The sequence below is a fragment of the Chaetodon auriga genome, chromosome 10 (genome assembly GCF_051107435.1).
Source record: "Chaetodon auriga isolate fChaAug3 chromosome 10, fChaAug3.hap1, whole genome shotgun sequence".
Taxonomy (NCBI): Eukaryota; Metazoa; Chordata; class Actinopteri; order Chaetodontiformes; family Chaetodontidae; genus Chaetodon; species Chaetodon auriga.
Window position 1 is genome coordinate 5939253 of NC_135083.1, and position 19482 is coordinate 5958734.

The following is a 19482-nucleotide window of genomic DNA, read 5'->3' on the forward strand; positions in this document are numbered from 1 at the left end:
AGGGACGATTGTAGAGTGTTTAATTTAGCGCTGAACAACAGACAAGCATGGCTTACTGCTTCGCGTGAATCTTATTCTCTAAAAGGGGAAATGAAACCCAGATGTTGTCCATCTGCCGCTCCATTAATGGCTGATTATATAATTCACCCTTTTGTATTTTGATGGTTTTCAACATCCATTATAACACTGCTGTGAAAAAAAGCTTTTCAGCTGAAGTACACAGTTTGCACAACAAGAATAACTATAACAAAAGGAAAAAACATACACTTGAGAAAACACAATGCTTTATTTATTGTCACAAAAATCCAAAACTTTTCTAGAAGTTTGCATATTTTATATTAGAGGATATTCAATATTCAGTGTATTTATATTTATATTTCTCTAAAATAGCAAATGCTGTCGAGCACAAATCAATGGCTTCAGCTGGATCTCATTATCTGTGTCGCAAAGTAGAAAGTTTCATTGAGCTAATAGTTTAACATATTATGTATATATATTTACATATCTTGCATATATTGTGTATATTTGCCATGAACTGAGCAAGTGTATAAAGTGACAACATTCAAATACAGTAAAAAATGAGAATACAATGCAAAAAAATGTCCATTGTCATGATGATGCTAATGCTAATGTCTCAGCTTTCTGTCCCAGGCAGCAGCTCTTCTGCAAACCACACTCACAGTGTTCATGCCCTGTTGACTGCTGCCACATACTGACATGCTCTTAAAATCTGTGTGTGTGTGTGTGTGCGTGCGTGTGTTTTGGCATTCATAAATAAATGTCTTGTTTGCGTCGTGTCACTCTTACTCACATGCTGTCCAGACCACTTTCTTTTTGCTCCTCAGCAGATATAAACACACACCACATAAAAGTTTTTTTTTTTTTTACCTCACTTTCTCAAACAGCTATTTCAGTTTTGCTGATCTCAGTAAGAAATCACACAACTCATTTCGTCGGCCAGTTCATCCTCAAAGCGAGAAATCGACTGACTGGCCCCGCGAGCTATGAGGTCGGCAGCGGCGCTCTCCATGTCGTCCAGGCTCATGTGACAGGCTTCAGCAATCTCCCGCTTGGCAAAGTTGACGAACTTCGGGTCCCTGGCGTACATGCCGAGACCCTCGGAGATCAAGATCTGACATTAGCGAGAACAAAAAAAAATCAGAGGGAAAGTGATGTAAGAGAGGGATTATGTTTCTAGCTACTCATTCTCTGTCTCTGACATGCAAACATAACATGCACGTCTATCTGATTATCATTATGCTCAATGCAAAGAGCATTTCATCAGATAAAGGAGTCACTTAGCAGATTGGAATGCCCTCTGGTTAGCAATGAGCAGCAACTTCATTCCTTTATTTCCTCAATCAGAATGTAAACAGCGCAGTGGCAGCAGAAGGATTTACAGAGCACTCAGGAGAATGAGAAAGTATTAAACATGCCCGAAGAAGAATTTCTCTCAGCGGCGCACCAGTATGTAAGTGTCAAACTGTATCAGCCTTTCTATCGCACTTCCAGTGCAAGTGGTGGGTGCGGTGGCCCTGAAAGCTCAACTTACATCAACTTAACAAAGACACATGCAAATATGTAAAGCACAAGCAAACTGAGAAACCATCTGTAGCAAGCAGCAGAGACGACAAAGGAGGCTGTTTCTATGGGACAATGAAAAGTGATGGACGCAGCTGGGACACGCTTGTTGTTTTTGTCGAAAAGTTGCTTTATTCTATGTTTTTTGGTGTCTCCCAGCCATGTTTGGGCATGTTCATCCCTTTTTAGTGTCTTCTGCAAACAGTTTCCGTCGCAGATTTTCTGTTTTTGGTTGTGTTTTCTCACCAGATTTGTTTTTCTGAATCCTGTGCATGTGTTGTCAAATTAGCTGACATGTTTTCTTAATTTACTTGTGCTTTGTCTGTTGTCATGTGCTTTCTTTCTGAAACTTTCTCAGCCACAAAAATCACCTGTTGGTTTATTACTCACCGACTCCACCAGACTGTCTGCGCTGCCTTTGTCTATGAAGCCCTGGTTGACCGGTGGCACCCTCATGCTGGTGAAGGTTTTCGTCTGACCGGGGTACCAGCCAGGACGGTTTCCCGCAGGGAGGCTGGCAGAGCCGTCACTCCACAGCGGCTGGCTGGTGCCAGTGGCCGAGTCCACCAGGATCATAGGGGTGTAGATGAGCTTGCCCCTGCGTCCCGAGGGGTTCATGGTTCCTGGAACAGGAGTGGCGCCAGCTGCTACTGTGTTTCCCCAGGAGGTGGAGGACATGGAGGACACGCTGCTGGGCCGGGAGTCCAGGCTGTGCTGGGTCTGACACAAGACCGCAAGAGCAGGAGAAATCCGGTTAAACAAGATGAGACACACTCAGCGTATGAATGTTAACATTTTGAGAGTGTGTGTGTGTGTCAGTGATTTACCTGTAAACGGGATCTGGATGGGGGTGTGTTCCCACGGTAGGTTCCTGGGATGGGGAGGTGGTTGTCCACACTGCTCTGTGGCTTCAGACACCGGAAATTAAAGGCAGGTGTTCGACCTGAAACAATGAGCAGGGAGGAGTTAGGAAACAGGACAGGAGGCATGACTGTGGCCCTGTGTGGAGGGGGTTTTAGCAGTGCCTGATTGGCCCACTAGGAGGCCTCAAGACAAAAATAAGCCATCTCTAAGACAAATGTATGCACCATTTAAATCTTGGCATGTTTGCATGCATTGCTTCAATATGTGAATGGGGTGTGTGACAGCTACAGTGTGGTGTGCGGTTGCTCTGATCATTTCAGTTGATAGTGGCGTAACATAAGAAGCACAAACGAGCAGTTTATCAAACAACCACAAACCGACACACAGATTTAATCGCTTTGCCTGGCATTAGCAGTGAAAGTCTACAATGACATACATGTATATCATCTCTGATTATATTAGTGGTTTCTTAGTGAGCATCCTTCTGGAGAAGCACTGAATACACACAACTGCGTGCATACACATCAGATAAGGGCATACTGGGCTGCATAGACAATATAAATGATCAAATTATCTTCAGTTAGCATTGTCCCCTAATAAAAACAACACCATAAAGACCAAACAGTTAAAAAATAAAACCAAAACGAAATGTACGATTCTCACCTCTTGGGATGGCAGGAAGCAGCCGTCTCCTGACAAACTGCGTGCCGCCATTCTCATTTCCATTATATCCGTTCCCAGTGTAACCGCTGACAGTGCTGCCATTCTCATTGCACGTGCTTCCATTCCCATTGGCGCTGATCACACTGCCGATTTCATTGTAGCCCGTGTATCCGTTCTCATGATATCCATTGGTGGCGTAGGGCGTCGGGCTCGCAGCAACACTCCCTCCATTCATGTTGGCGTCGTTGTAACCGTTGCTAACATAGCCATTGGCATCATAGGGTATGTCTCCAATGCTGCTAGCTCTTTCCAGGCTCGGTCCATTGTAGCCTGTCTCAGTCGGTACAGGAGAGATGGCCTCTGGATACACGTACCTATAAGATCCATAACGAGAGCTTTAGCATGATGTGTGCTCTTCAAAGGAGTTGTCAGCTGAAAAGATCAATACCATTCTCATGTCTGTCAGGAAATGGTAGCTTAGCTTAGCTTAGCTTAGCATGAAGACCAGAAAAAGCGGGAAACAGCTAACCCGGCTCTCTTCAAAGTCTGGATGTGCGTGATTTAAACATCGACCGGTTGATTAAACGTTGCTACCCTTGCTAGTCAGCACCAGAAATGTCAGTTTAACTTATTTTATTAACGTACACATTTAAATTGCACGATAATGTGAAATGTGTCGCACCTTCCAGCAGCATTTGAAATGTAATTTGCTTATTGAAGAATGTGATTAAAGGTTTCAAATGGCTCTCAGAATATATGCATTATTTTTTCAGACGATGTTTAACCTTATACATTAAATTGGCTGAAATGTGACTGTTTTCTGAGTGTTTTCTTACTAGTCGAGTAGTCTCAGTTTAAACATCTGTTTAAGCATCAGGGATGTTAGTCGTTCAGAAAATCCCTGAAGGGAAAACATCTGCCAACCAGCACCTCTGAAGCTCACTGATTATCCCTTTATTTATTAATTTATTGCATATATGACGACTCTCTCTACTCACTGTCTTTCTTGCGTCTTACCTGTCTACTGACGCTAGGCTTGCAGCATCCCCATCACAGACATAAACCTGCTCAGCTGCTTGCTCGGTTGTAGCCGCCACAACTGGATCTCCATTTGCAACTCCTCCACCTGCTAATTCTGGGGGCGGAGGAGGCAACTCGCTGATGGAGTCCACTCTGAACAGGAGAGAATAACAACTCATTATGATTTTATAAAACATTTACAGCACCAGTGTGTGAATTTACATCTAATGCACAGCCTTATACAAAATGAGAGGAACACACCTGACGGGCAGGTTCTCGGACCTCACAGGCTGTTCTGTGACAACGCTGACCCCTGCCAGCTCTGATCCTGGTCTCTGGTGCTCCAGCAGGCCCATCACCTGCTCTGTGATCACGCCCCCGTTGGCTGGCTGTGGTTGGGGTTCCATGATCACAGTTGTCTGCTCCACCAGCGTGTCGATGTGCGGCAGCGGCGTGCTGGCGGGCGTGGTGGTCACCGAGGTCCCGGCCTCACTGTCGAACAGCTCGTCAGCTGTAATCTCTCCCTCTGCACCCTCCTCTTCTTCCAGGTCGCAGGCCATGGCCAGACGCATCTCTGGAGCCAGGTCCTGCAGCGTCCGCAGCCCTTGCTGTCAACACATAAATATGCTTATAGACATTACTACACAGTCTGCACCCCAGGTGTTAATCATGAGCGTCCAGCAAATATTCATTAAGTCCTCCTACAGTCCAAAATGGATTTAGTTAATTGTTACTGGACTTGGATATTTGATGATCTCAGTATGTTAATTGACAACTTTCATATGTCCTAACACACGTCTGCAGGGGAACTTTAAAGCTAAAATGACAACACGCGTCACCTGCAGAGAAGCCGCCTTGTCCTTCCTTTTGGACTTCCTCTCCCTCTCCTTTCTCTTGCGGAACTTTTTGAAATAGTCCTGAATCAAGAAGCTGGCATAAAACTTCCCACAAGTCACCTCATCCCCTGAGAAGGAGAGAAAAAAAGAAAGTTAGTGATGAAACTGTGAAACTTGATCATTTTTCAATGCAGGTTTGGTCTCTGATGGCAGACATTAACATTTGTAGTAATTCTGCCTTCACATTTTTTTCCATCATGGCTGGCCACCATGTAGATTTATGGTTTACCTCTAGGGGGAGGAATGACTTCATCAATGAGCTTGGGCTTGGTGCGCTTCCACAGCTTCTTAATGATCAGCTTCAGCTCCTCATTCTGCTGGTCGATGGGGCCTGACGGGGGACAAAAGCAGCACATCCTGTCAGGGAAACAGCACCCAAACAGCACCGAGCGAGCTAGTCTCATATGTCTGTGCATGAGGTCTAACCTTCCGTCTTGATCTTGAGTGAGGTTCGCACAAGAGCGAACAGAGTAGCATTGAAGGTGACTGTCCCGTCCACGTGCAGTGGGACATTCATAGCAACCAGCCTCTGAGAGGACAAGAGGACGAGACAGAAGGGGTGAGATCTACACATCTGCTCACGTGTGCATCAGGTGTGCAGCTCTGATTTCGTGCTGACTCACCTTGCAAGCGACACGGTGAGGACACAGTTTTCCAAAACCAAGAGGAGGCTGAATCCTGCGCAGCATAGTGACAACATCGATGTGCTTTATGCGGCCGCTGCGAGAGGCAGAAGAGCACAAGACAGACATTTACTGACAGACACAGCGAGAATACGCTGGAAACAGGCAGACGAGCTCAGGAGAAGAAGTGGAGGGTTAAAGAGGAATGTGTTTTACGTGGCCTCTGGATCGTAGTCAGACCAGACTCTCTTAAACTCGTCCAGGTGGTGAGTGCCGAGCACAGTCCAGTCTCGTGTCAGGTATTCAAAGTTGTCCATGATGACAGCAATGAACAAGTTGATAATCTGGATGGAGAGAGGAAACAAAGCAACATCTTTAAACAAGATTTTATAAGTGTCATCCTTAGAAACTAGTTCAAACAACGTCAAATAACGGCTGATAAATGCTGCTGATTGTGGTTTCCGCCAACCACTCAAGTTGCAGCTTGCATCCATGTCTGCTCAGACTCATGTAATATATGGAGTGAAGACTTTAAAGGACTTTAAGTAAAGGTGTATTATTGGTGAAATGGAAGTTGTGTCTATATATCTTCACTCAGAGACTATTTGTACACGGGCCTGCAGAAGACTGATGCAGCACTCCTCAACATCCCATATGGTCTAGCGGTTAGGATTCCTGGTTTTCACCCAGGCGGCCCGGGTTCGACTCCCGGTATGGGAACAAAAGGTTTTCCCAAATTTCCCCTGGATGAAAGTAGGGAGGATCGTGTTACCTCATCTTCATCACATGGTGCAACAACAATCACCTGAGGCTCAATATCATTAAAAGCAATGAGCTTGTGTTCAAATACGGATGCTGCTGCACAGAAGCTGTAAACTGTTTAACGTGGATGTTTCACACACATCTTCAGCACAGTTTCAAGGTGGACACCCAAGAGTAGAGTCACCAATTCACTATCTGCCCAAATGTGAAATATGGTCACAATCTGTTCTTCTGTTCCTGAGTTATGGTGTTGAATAACAGTGACCTTTGACCTTTTGGACACTCGTTTTGAATATAAAATGGCGTCACTTCATCATTTTATCCTGTGAGACATTTGCGTGAAATGTTGTCATAATTAGCGGATGTGATTTGTGAGGGCACGGTGACCTTTGACCTTTGACCACCAAAATCTTATCAGTTATCTTCCTTCGAGGTGTTCTTCACGTATTTTGCGTTCATGAGAATCTGACGTACGTACAACCTGGAAACATAAAGCCTGCAGCCACAGCTGTCGCCAGCGTGAAGGCATCTAAAATAAAACAGCTAAAATACTGTATCAACTGAAATTCAGAATATAAGTGATGAAAAATAGCCAGGATACATTACTCCTGTTGGACATGGACAACATTCTTCCCGAGTGTGTAGCTGTTTGCTTCTACATACAAGTTTCATAATGACACATATGCACATCGAGCTTGTCCAGTTCAGTGAATTTCGGGGTCTGGGGTCTAATTTTAGGAGCCATGAGGGTACCGGTGGGTCTCCGCTGAAGGTCAAAGACCACACACAGGCTGATGGATGTCAGCTGTCCACAAGAGAAGAAACCAGAGAGGGAATGTGAGACACGCATGAAGCAGACGCGCCGAACATGAACTTGGTCATAAATCTGGTTTCAAGGAACAAGGAAACAGCTTCGGCTGAGAGAACAGATTCAGGTCAGTAATGGAGTCAAATTAACTTTGTTAAATACATGGATGGATTAAATGTGTGATGTGTGAGAACATTATGAGCTTCAACTTTTCACTTTCTGTATTCTGGATTCTGCTCTCATTCTCCAAGTTTAAAGTCACCTTCATTCAACCTGTTCACTGTCTTAAAATAGCATTGAGGTGATAGCGATGTTACCAAAAATATTTTCGCCCTTTTAAATCAGGATTTTGTCGTCTGGATTAACCAAATCCACGGATGTGGGAGTTCTCTGAAGAGCTGGGAACTGGAGAGGATGGGGTTAGCTTTTTAAAACTGCTGCTGCTCAGCTGCTGTAACACGATCCTCCCTACTTTCATCTGACTTTGATCCCACTTGACCTGACAGCCTGTAAAACACAAGTCTGGATGAATTAGACCTAAATTTAATTTGGAGCCAGGAGGCCGTTTCAAGTCATATCAAAGGAGGGAAAGTGTTTTACTGCAAACCATCTGAGGACTGATTAGAATAAAAGAAAAACAGACAGAGAGGATCCTTAATCCTCCTCGGCTTCGCTCACCAGGTAAGCACAGAGCATGAAGAAGCTGATGAAGTAGATGTAGGACAAGTTGCTTCCGCAGGTGTACTCTTCACCGGGCTCAGTGTCGGATTCTGGGTCACAACGTCTGCCGGGCAGAGCTGCCAACATAATCTCCTGCCACTGCTCTCCAGTGGCACACCTGCAAGTACACAGAGAGAGGGCAGCATTTTCCTTTCAGCTTCACTTTTAGCTAAGATCCTCGAAATCCTGTTTTAAAGGAGGAGAATGAGAGTATAACTTACACTCAGCAGCAAACAGTGCAGGTAATATTCGAGCTGTTGTAAAATCTTTGAAAATGCACTGAGTGTTTGTCTTTCTGGCTAAAATGGCTCACCTGAAGAGCACCAGAACAGCCATGAAGAAAGTCTGGAAGTTGCAGTTTCTGTTGATATGTGTGTTGTCATCAACGGCCACTTTCCCAAATGTCTGAAAGGAGAGCGGCGCACTTGGTAAGAATCAGGTGTTAGGAGTTAGGTTTTCACATCCAAACATACAAAGAGATTTTACATCACACTTCGAGTTAGACGTGGAGACTTAATGTGAAGGCAACATGTAGCGGGTCAGAGTCAGCAGGGGTCAATATGGCTAATAAAAGCACAGCGAGGTGGGAGCAGGCTGTTTTGTATGATTTATACTGCGCGTTTTTTAATTAATTATTAAACTGATTAATGGCAGTTGATGAAAATGAAACCATTTAAAAGCCCTGGTGGATAAGAGAGACTCACCTGCATGCCGATCACAGCATAGATGAAAAAGATCATGGCAATGAGCAGACCGACGTAAGGCAGAGCCTGAGCAGAATAAAGTCAGGAGTCACAAACAAGGAGTTTATGGGTGAACATGATGTGTTCTGTGAATCACTCGCTCTGCTGCACCGACCTGGAGGGACTTGACAAAAGTCCAGAGGAGGGTTCGAATGCCTTCTCCTTTGCTGAGCAGTTTGACCAACCTCAAGACTCGGAATAAACGGAAGAACGTGATGGACACTTTTCCGCTTTCACCTTTCCCACCGCTCTAAAATGTGTGGAGACAAAAGCAGGTAAATAAATAGACGAGTTCGAGTGCTCACACTTATAACATCTGGAAATATGAGAGCAAAAACCTCAGACACATCTGGAGGTGCAGCAGTTGTGTTGAGCGCTCACCTCACCATGCCCGCCTCCTCCCTGGATCCATATTTCAGGTGAGCAACATCACACAGAAATGGCAAGTGAGAGGAAAGAGGGGCACAAATGGTGAGTTTTAAACTCATGTCTGCACTACTGAGAACACAAATGTACTAAACACGTTGGGACAGGAGCAACAAAAGACTGGGAAAGATGTGGAATGCTCTAAAAACACCTAAGCCATGAGCTCTTGAGATGTGTGTATACAATGAACACACCCTCTTTTTCCCTTGTCAGCTAAAAGAAATGTAAGTGTGAACAAACTTACACTAAACTCAGAGACTGCAATATCCAACACGCTTCCCACAACAATCAAAGCGTCAAATGAATTCCATGGATCGATGAAGTAGTGCTGCAAAGGACAGAAAAGGCAAAGTGAGAGTCAAAAACAGGCGGTGACGGTCGTCGCTGGTTTTATTTTCAGCAGTGAAAGAGGGAAACCTCACGTGAGCCCGCAGAGCCAGCAACTTGATAATCATCTCTATGGTGAAGACCACAGTGAAGATCATGTTGAGGATGTCCATGATGGAGGTGAACATTTTCGACTGCTCGTAGTGCTGGAAGAGAAGCAACGACACAAAACTTCGCACCTGGAACAGGCTGATTTTTTTGTGTTTCATGGCCGAGTCGTGTGAAACGATACCTGAACGGCCAGAGTGAGCGTGTTTCCCAGGATCAGCACAAACATGACGTATTCAAACTGGCTGGAGTTGATTATTTTCCAGAACTTGAGCTGCGACGGGTTCTTGGGAATGTAAATCTTTATGGGTTGAGCTTTCAGAGCGTAGTACACACACTGACGCTGGGAAGAAGAACAGAGGGAACGTTACTCACCGTGAAATCTGCTTCATCGAAATGAAATCCTCAAGTTTTGCAAAGTAACTAACCTGATTTTTGTTGAGTTCGCAGTTTTTGAATTCGGCCTCTCCTTGCTCTCGAAACGTGATGATGACGAAACCCACGAATATGTTCATCATGAAGAAGGCGATGATGATGATGTAGATGATGAAAAAGATGGAGATTTCCACTCGGTAGTTGTAAATGGGCCCTCGGTTTATGGCATTGGCATCCACGGCCCGGTAAAGGAGCCTTTATGCAGAAAACACAACAGTGAGGACACATTTCATGGTCAAACATTGATTTAAAGAAGTCGGAAAGTGTTGACCCATGGATTTTTTTTCTTGACAACTGCATGAAACACGATGTAAAGTTCCGACTCACTGAGGCCAGCCTTCAAACGTCGACACGGTGAATAAAGCCAGCATGCCCATCAGCACGTTGTCAAAGTTGAAATCGCTGTTTTCCCAAATCCTCTCTCTCACCATGGGGTGGTTCATATCCCCGTCCTTATAGACCACAAACGTCCCCCTGAAATGAAGCGCATGCACAGATTTTATGACATGTGGCGGCATGTTCGGAGACTGACCGAACGAATGAATGAAGGAGAGAAAACTGACTTGCACTCATCAGGAGTGTGTTTGGCTTCATCCGTGCAGCTGTAGAATCTGCCCTGTAACATTAGACAAATGCAAGTTAAACCAGGAAAAACACTCACTTCAAAATCCCGTGAGGTAGAGGAACACACACTCAGTGGCCTCTTTATTAGGTACCCCTGCACATCTAATGCAGTCCAATACGGCAGCTCTGCCATAACATAACATCAGCACTATAGGCACTATAAAAGCAGACTTCATGGCAGAGAAGTTGTAAAGTGGACCCTGAGTGTAGAAACCCCTCATGTACCTTGAAGAGCTGCACTCCAATACAGGCAAACATGAACTGAAGGAGTGTCGTGACGATGAGGATGTTGCCGATGGTTCGGATCGCCACGAACACACACTGCACCACATTCTGTGAACATGCAAACAACAAAAGGACACGTGTTAGCCACAAGAGCAACAAACATGAAAGAAGAAAGACAGATGGAGGAGAACAGTTCACCTTCAGTCCCTTGGCTCTGTTAATGGCTCGAAGAGGCCTGAGCACTCGCAGCACTCGGAGGATCTTCACCACAGAGATCGCACTTGAACTGAGAACAACGCAAAAGATTCAGAGTCAAGAAACCAAAGGAAATAAATGAGGGCAGACTGGACTGACAGCTACACAGCAGAGGCTCCTATTGATCTTTCTGTCAGATGAGAAGTGTGCACAGTTCGTGTCCGACAGGTATCCACTCACTGTAAGAAGAAAGATGTGAGCGACACGCTGACGACCAGCAGGTCGAGAAGGTTGAAAGCGTTTCTGCAGAAGGAGCCAGTGTGCAGAAAAGCCCCGTAGACCGTCATCTAGACATGAGCGAGGAGGTGAAGGGACAAAGTTAAAAACTGTCCTGTCGAAGAAAGTGTCGAAGAAATGACCTTTACCACTTTCAGCCACTGCAGCCATTACCTTGAGTACGATCTCCACTGTGAAGACTGAGGTGAAAACATAATCAGCGTAACCGAGAACCTGAGGACGAGAGAGATGAGTGTCAGCGCTCAGTCTTGTTTATCGTGCAGGTAATGATGAGCAGACTGGTCTGATGAGGCTCTGATGTGTGTCTTACTATGTTCCTGAATGAGTGGGATTTGATTGGATCCTCAGCAGCCAGGGAAATACTGCTGAGGATGATGAAGATGAGAATGAAGTTGGTGAAGTATGGGTGATGGATGAGGTTGTGACAGGCAACTCGCAAACTGCGAACGGGAAGCAGATTACAAAGAAAGGTGGATTGTTTTAGCAATGTCTTTGTGTTAAAGCATATAAGACAAATAAGTGAGGTGTTAAAGAGGAAGATTAGAGGATTTTAGTAGAATTAGGTTAATTTGGTGCATGTATAATCTCAGATTACCAGTTTTTCTTTCCTAGAATGAAGAAGGAGCTTCCATCTGGGATTGGGACGATCTTCTCTTTGGGCCCCGAGAACTCAGGCTTCAACGGAGCAACTCCTACAATAAAATAAAGAGCGAAGAAGAGAGGCGTAACACACAGTTTGTGTCTTAATCAGCACGTCTGCTCTTCCTCCTGCATGGCGTCACACTCACCCTCCAGCCCCTCGATGGCCCTCAGCTCCTCGTTTTCCTGCCAGTCATCCTCGTCGTTCTACACCAAAGACAAAAGATCAGCTGTAGTAAAACCCAGTGTGACGCAGGAGAAAAAAGATGGAAAAGATTCTCTACCCCTGCATCTTCATCCTCTTTCTCTTCGTCCTCATCCCACTCTTCCTCCTCTTCCTTTTTCTCTCTGAAAAAACAAAACACAGCCAGAAATAAAAGGATGAGCCAGCCATTAACGCGTCCGCTGCTGGCTATCCTCTGCTCTCGAGTCGCACTTACTCGACTTTACTCTTCCCGCCGCCTCCTGCCAAGTTGTCCACAGCGATAGCCAAGAAGACATTGAGCAGAATGTCTGATCAAAAAGATTAAGGAGTCCAGTTTGTTCTATTTGGGATTAAAGACCGATGGTTTAAGGCTCAGACTGCGACGTGAATCAGTGAGGGCACAAACACTGGAAAAGGATACAGTTACCACAGACAAAGAGGATGACAAAGTAAATGCACACCACCATGTTGGGGAAGACGGGTCCTCCGTACGCCATAATGCCGTCATACATCACAGCGTTCCAGTCCTCTCCAGTGAGGATCTGCCAAGAAAGAGAGATGCAGAAGACAGACAGAGTGAGAGACCTTCAACCAATACCACAATATGTGAAAATGGCAGAGCTGAGACGGCAGTAACATCACCTGGAAGCAGGTGAGCAGAGCCTGAGGGAAGGAGTCAAAAGTGCTCCTCTTCATCTGAGTCTCGTCAAAGTTGAATTTGCCTCCGAACAGCTGCATGCCCAGCAAGGCGAAGATGATGAGGAAGAGGAAGAGCAGGAGCAGAAGGGAGCAGATAGCTTTCATGGAGTTGAGCAGCGAGTTGACCAGGTCTGAGAGAGCAGCCCAGTGCCTGGAAAGAAGAAAATCAAAAAGAACAAGACGGAATGAGAGAGGATGGAAAAGCTGCAGGTAGATCTGTATCAGCGGCTCCTTCCTCGTGCAGCCGACTGAAAAGCTCCAGACGTTTCACCGCAATTACCGAGTCATCTTGAAAATCCTGAGCAGCCGGATGCAGCGCAGCACGGAGATGCCGATGGGCGGGATGACATCCATCTCCACGAGCATCGTCTCGAGGATGCCGCCGCACACCACGAAGCAATCGAAGCGGTTGAACAGCGCCATGAAATAGATCTGCAGGCCGAAGGCGTACATCTTCATCAGCATCTCCAGAGTGAAGAGCAGCAGCAGGATCTTGTTGGCTCGCTCTGACGGACAAAGAGAAGAAGTTTTAAGTTGTCTGCGGTGACTCTTCCTGCGTCAACGTGTACAGCTCATTGCAAAAACGGCAAAACAACCTCATCAAAGTTGAAGATGAAGGGGGAACGGATCCTTACCTTGCATTTCTGTGAGCCACTTTGGCTGTCCGTAATGCTCGGAGGCGCTGGCCACTGTGTTGAGAAACACCAGCAGAAGCACCAGCCAGTAGAAGTTGGTGGTCTTGACGGCGACACGGCAGTTCTTCCTGAATGTATGATTCAGCTGGCACAGCTGGTCGCTAAAAAAAAAAAAAGAGGAAATAGTTTTGAATTTGGTGTGCATGTTGACAGACAATTAATTGCTCCATCCTCATTGTGAATGACTGAGCCTTTCCAGATGCCCCTTTCATACCCAATCATGATACTATCACCTGCTACCAATGAACCTGTTCACCTGTGGAATGATCCAAACTGTGTATTGTTATGTGTACCTCCATATGGAAGAGTAACCTGAACTATTTCTCTGAAAGCTCTTCAACACATAAATGCAGCAGTATTGAAAATCTTACCAGAAGCTATTGGCCATCATCTTCGCCCTGAGAAAACAAGAAAAATGAGTGAAAATCAAGGACTGACTTCACACCTGCATGTCAGCGATGAGTCAAAACAACATTTTGTCTCTGCTGCCTTACATGAGCGACGCACAGAAGCCGTTGTCGTCATCGAGGTATGCTATGTCATCGTCCGAGTCTGACTCTGTTGACCACAGAGATTCAGGCTGTGAGAGAGAATCACGTAAAATAAAGGTGCTAGCAGACACGGACGGCTGACATACCTCCACCGTCCTCACTGTGTTTGTACCAGCCGAACTTCTTCATCATCTTTTTCTTTGCAATTGCGGCGCCTTTGAAGTCAAACAGGCAGATTATGTGTAAACGTAAAGCCAAGCGTAGATGTTTTGTTTGTGTGTGCTTAATACGCGTTAAACCGACGTTTGTTTCCTTCTTCATCCACATCCTCGGCCTCGATCAGCCAGTCCATGTAGCCTATCATGTCCTCCTCCATCTGCTTGCTCTCCTGCGCCTTCTGCAGCTCGCCACGCGCCACGGCCTTTTCTCTTTCCTTGGAGAACTCTCTGTGCGCATACACAAACTCCATAAAAACTCAGAGAAAAGCTGGGGGCAAACGGATTCATTCTGCTTCTCATAACACAATGAATGCAGTGCAGCAGCTACTCACCCGCTCAACACACCCAATACGAGATTGATGATGAAAAAGGATCCAAAGATGACCAGAGAGACGAAGTAAACCCATGGAATCTCATAGCCAATGGCATCATTCATCTGCGCAGAGAGACAGAGGTAAACCACAGGTAAGTATTTTCAATTATAACACATATGTCACATCTGAAGGACATGTCTACGCACCCAGTAGAGGACGTCCGTCCAGCCCTCCATAGTGATGCACTGGAAAACTGTCAGCATGGCGAAGAAAACGTTGTCGAAGTTTGTGATGCCGCCGTTGGGACCTTCCCACTTGCCCCTGCACTCAGTCCCATTGGCGTCACAAAAGCGACCGCTTCCGGCAAACGCACAAGGTGACGGATCATCTTCCACCATGAGACCTAGAGCAGAGAACAGCAGGAGGCCCACAGGCATTGAGCCAATCATCCGTGGAATATGGACGCTGTGTAGAATCTGTTTTAGCTTAGAGAGCAGGGACCTGTGCTGCTGGAGTAGCATGTCTTGTGCATCCTGCCGATAAAAAGCTCCAAGCCGATAATGGCGTAGATGATGATGACGAACATGACCAACATGCCGATGTGCAGGAGGGGGACCATGGCTTTCATGATGGAGTTCAACACAATCTGTAAACCTGAGAGGGCAAACACAGGCTTTTTAACGCCGCATGTGGGAGGAAGAGCAGGAAAACACAAACAATAACAAGCAATAAATGATGAACGCACTTGGCACTCCAGATACGAGCCGAAGAGGCCGCAGCACCCTGAACGCTCTGAGCGCTTTGACATCCAGGCCTCCAGGTTTCCCCGCAGCATGGTGGGCCTCCCCTGGCTTATGGTCTGTCATGGCTTCTGCTATGACACTGAACAACCTGCACAGACGTACATAATAGCTGCTGAACTCTAATCAGGGGCAGAACATTTGTGGGTTGCAAAACGGTGACAAAATGGAGCACCAAAAATACCCAACGATGACGATAATGAAATCAAGCAAGTTCCATCCGCTGCGTATGTAAGCGCTGGGGTGCATGACTAAGCCGTAGGCAAGGATTTTAGTGAAGGTCTCGATGGTGAAGATGACGAGGAAGACGTACTCAACTTGTTCCTGAGAACAGAAGAAAAGACAAGGAAGGGGTGTTTGGCAAAATTGGAATGACCTTTTTCAGACGTCAGCGAGAGCGTCTGGGAGGAATAAAGAGAGAAGAGTGCTGATTGAAGACATTTAGAAACTGCTGATTTCTCCTCACCACATGCAGCGAGGGGTGGCATTAACTGACTTTTCCCTGCTTCGTTCTTTAAATCACGTGTGTTGTCATTAAAGGCTGTCTGCAGTGGCTTTCTAACCTCTTAACCCACTGCCTAACGCACGCTTAAGCCTGTCAACGAATCCCTTTTCTGTATCCTTCGGCTTAATGCTTCTAATCACTGCTACCACTGTCACTTAGGCTTTTACCTCAGGCTGACACAATTATGCAGGCGTCACATGGTTTAATAGAGGATGGCTGGAAACCTCAAAAACCAGCCACATTCACCAAAACCTGACGCAGAGATTGAAGATATTAGCTGATAGCTCTTCAAGTCGCTGTGAGGAAGTGTATGTTAAACTGTCAGCTTATCTCCTTTGTACAATCCAATAAAGAGATCTAAGTGTAGGCGTATGTTCCTGCTACCCTTTTCACAAAAACTACCCAAAATCAGATTCAAATATTTGGTCACTTTTACTCTCTGCAAACAACAAAGATTGTTCAAGCGACCCAAGAACGTTAGCATCAGTGTCATTTTTGTAAATATATTGTATATAAAAGCTGTAGTTGGCTCATATGGTCTCATATTTCCCCTGTGCCAAAGACAAACAGGCTTGTTTTCAGCTTGAGCACTGCGTAATTTGCAAAAAAAAAAAAAAAAAAACAGATATAAAGAATAAGAGAGAGGGAACGAGAGGACAGATGAGGCAGATGGCTGGTGTTTAAGTAAGTCATGATCCCTGACAGGGTCACACCGCAACTTTTTTCCCCTCTAATAGCATTATCATCCAACAGGACGCGGGTACCTTCCTCACCAATTATCACTGCCGTCTGCAAAATGCTTACTGACTACTGCTCCTTTCCTGAGAAACCGAAATGTTTTTATTCCTTCACTTTTGTCCGAACCAGGCGGGGTGAGTGAGAGTCAAGCTTTGGAAACAGGAACATGAGAACAAACACAGTGTAAAAGAAAGAAAACAATCACCTGGACGGCCTCGCTCATTCCCCTTAAAAGGATCACGTTGCTGTCCTAAACGTTTTACTTTCAGCCTCTAACGACTGAGCATTACTTCAGCGGTGTGATGGAGAATGCTCTGCATGATCAAAGCTCTGGCACCTGTTTGAAGCTCACATGGTGGCAACTCTTTTGGCTGTGTTTCACTATAGCTACAACATGTATGGGTGTATGCATGCATGCATCAGTCATACAAATAAAGGAAGGAATACCAGCAGTGCTTTCTTTTTTCCGTTCCCTTCTTTCCTTTCTGTGTACAAAGAATATTCACCCCGGTTTTTAAATTTCATCCTTGTATTTGTGATGCATTCTGTGATTGTGTGATTTCTGTGTTAGAGGTGCACCATCCTTTACAAGCTGGTTTTAAAGCATCCTCACACAGACCCTGTGTCAGACCACACTGGTGAAATGAAGACGTTTGCTCCAGTGAGTGTTCACATTTTCCTTTCAGTGTAAAAATGCAGTAATCAAATCCAGCCATTAATCTCTTCCACGAGATATCACACCACCTACCAAGCTCATTGTGGTATGTTCATGTGTTCCTAACTTTTGAAATGAGTTAAAGCAAGAAGTTTGGTTACACCTCTGTACATCTCTCCACTGGAAACTCACCAGCTGGTGATTGGTAGCGTTGGAGTCATCATCGGGGTACGGCTTGGTAACACCCATGGCCACGCAGTTGGCAAAAATGGCAAGAAGAATGAAAATATCAAAGGGCGTGAGGATTGCAGTTAAGGCTACAACAGGCCTCGTGACGCCTTTGCATGAACATATTATACATTTGCATCGTATTAAGAAGCGTTTGCAGACACACACACAAACCACAGCGCACCATGACCGACTCAGAGAAGGATATTTCCACTCTACGAGGGCCAGCGCTGCCATGCGGATGGGGTTGCTGAGGGTGAGGCAGCAGAGGGCTCGGGGGGCCCTGAGGGCAGACTTGTTGGCCTGCATCGCCTTCTTGGCCCCCCCTCCTCTCTTTCTGGCCGAGCCAGTTGACCCGAGGGTGTCTGATTTTCCTGCATCGCCCCCCAGGGGAGCATCTGTCAGAAAGAACAACAACAGGCACACAGTAAATATGTTATTCTGTGATTTCAAGCATCCTGAAATCTAAATCTGAGAGATTCATGGTGAGATTTGTTTTATTCTGAGCTCGTAAGTGTATCATACATCTCTGCTGTGATGGACATAGATAGGTCTTTGCTGTTATATTGATGGATGCCTTTACTGTCAATCCAAACTCCAACCCAGCTCTGGTTGGTGCACAACATTCAGGCCTCTCTCACACCAGGTGATTATTTCATGGCTAATATGAACACACATCTTATTATCTAACACAGGTAGGGAAGGATTTGAAGCATGGCTGTAGGAACAGACAGGTATTCTGTCCTGAATGCCTCATATTATAAGACCAGATGTGACCTACTTCTTTATTGGGAGCAGCATGGCACTTAGCCCAGCGCTATCCCCATGTAGGCCCATGAGCACCTGTTGACGAGGCTCTGCACACAGAATAAGCCTGCGGGTTCGTTTATTATCTGACCCGTGTAAAAACTACAAAGGGACAGCCAGAAATATGGACATAAAGAACTAAAACTGACCTGCCTATTGTGGAAATACTGAATTTGATGCCAGGAGTGCGTCTGATTATAGTAAAATCTGTACAGTGTGCTTTTAAATTGTAGAAAAGACGCTTTACTGTCTGTATAAACTGTGTTCTGTCACCTGTAAAGAAAGTCTGGATGTATTATTCAGTAAAGTTTCAATCTCCACCACCTGCATTTTTCTGATTTCTATTCAGCACATACATACAGTGAGACTCCCATTTTCTTATGTATAACTATGAAGGTATAATGTTCATATTCTTTGTCTACTGTGTGCAAACAAAACCTCAGACGTTGTGAGGGGTCCCTACCTTTCTTTGCCGCATCCATGTCCGCAGTTTAACACCACGAAATCACCTCAGAAAACCCACCATCAACTCCTCAGGGGATCTGCGATGCGTAACGGACCACAGATATGAATTTGGGCCCCCCCAAAAGTGTGAACTTTCTAGGGGTAAAAGAAGGACCATCTGCCGCCTGTCATCTCACATCCACATGCAGCTCGGCCGTGCAGCTGAGAGGCGACGGGCCATCCTGCTCACCGCCTGCTTGTAGCCTAGAAATCCAATTAATCCAGTTTTTACTAAATCCAACTTCTGGTAATTTCCCTACAGAAAACTGCAGTTGCTTTTATCTGTGCAGGCACATAACGGTGACGGATATTAAAACAAGCGCGTCCCTGTATCCGCGGTGGTCAGCCGTCAGGATTAAACTAGTTGAGCCGTTTAAAGGGATGACAGTGGATATCTTTCAAGGGGAAGGTGGAGGTAAACTCAGGAGAAACCCTGCGGCTCTGTGAGGTTTTACTGCAAAGATACCATTAAAAAGAACAGAGGAATATTTAGAGGTACTGTCAGGATAGAAAAATTGGGACTGTTCACTGCATGTGAGAGAAACCTGTTTCAGGACCTCGGACAGAAGCAGCAGATGGGCGCAGTACCACAAGGGAGGCGGCAGGGGGCGCACTTCCACTGTAAATAGAAAGAAAGGCACAGTCATGTTTTTAATGTCACTGGTTA

At 45.6% G+C, this 19482-nt stretch overlaps 1 protein-coding gene and 1 non-coding gene across 2 annotated transcripts; one reads left to right on the forward strand and one right to left on the reverse strand.

Annotated features, from left to right (window-relative positions):
- Positions 1–262: 262 nt before the first annotated feature.
- LOC143327005 (voltage-dependent L-type calcium channel subunit alpha-1D-like) lies at positions 263–19263 on the reverse strand. Its single transcript, XM_076741120.1, has 47 exons — positions 18775–19263; positions 17713–17902; positions 17469–17574; positions 15563–15702; positions 15324–15469; positions 15080–15232; positions 14785–14981; positions 14597–14700; positions 14350–14492; positions 14193–14261; positions 14050–14113; positions 13927–13953; positions 13496–13656; positions 13141–13366; positions 12804–13011; positions 12583–12703; positions 12397–12469; positions 12241–12304; positions 12106–12163; positions 11913–12009; positions 11628–11757; positions 11471–11530; positions 11261–11367; positions 11024–11111; positions 10826–10933; positions 10540–10592; positions 10304–10450; positions 9970–10171; positions 9726–9884; positions 9529–9639; positions 9351–9434; positions 9062–9082; positions 8796–8930; positions 8642–8707; positions 8251–8342; positions 7896–8055; positions 5864–5991; positions 5648–5744; positions 5451–5553; positions 5254–5355; positions 4968–5092; positions 4390–4736; positions 4126–4281; positions 3109–3482; positions 2409–2524; positions 1972–2301; positions 263–1132 (listed from the first exon to the last, which is right to left on the reverse strand). The coding sequence occupies exons 1-47, from the start codon at positions 18791–18793 to the stop codon at positions 926–928; spliced, it is 6174 nt and encodes a 2057-aa protein (XP_076597235.1). The 5' UTR covers positions 18794–19263; the 3' UTR covers positions 263–925.
- trnae-uuc (transfer RNA glutamic acid (anticodon UUC)) lies at positions 6296–6367 on the forward strand. The gene has a single exon. It is a non-coding gene; the product is annotated as a tRNA-Glu (tRNA).
- Positions 19264–19482: the final 219 nt, after the last annotated feature.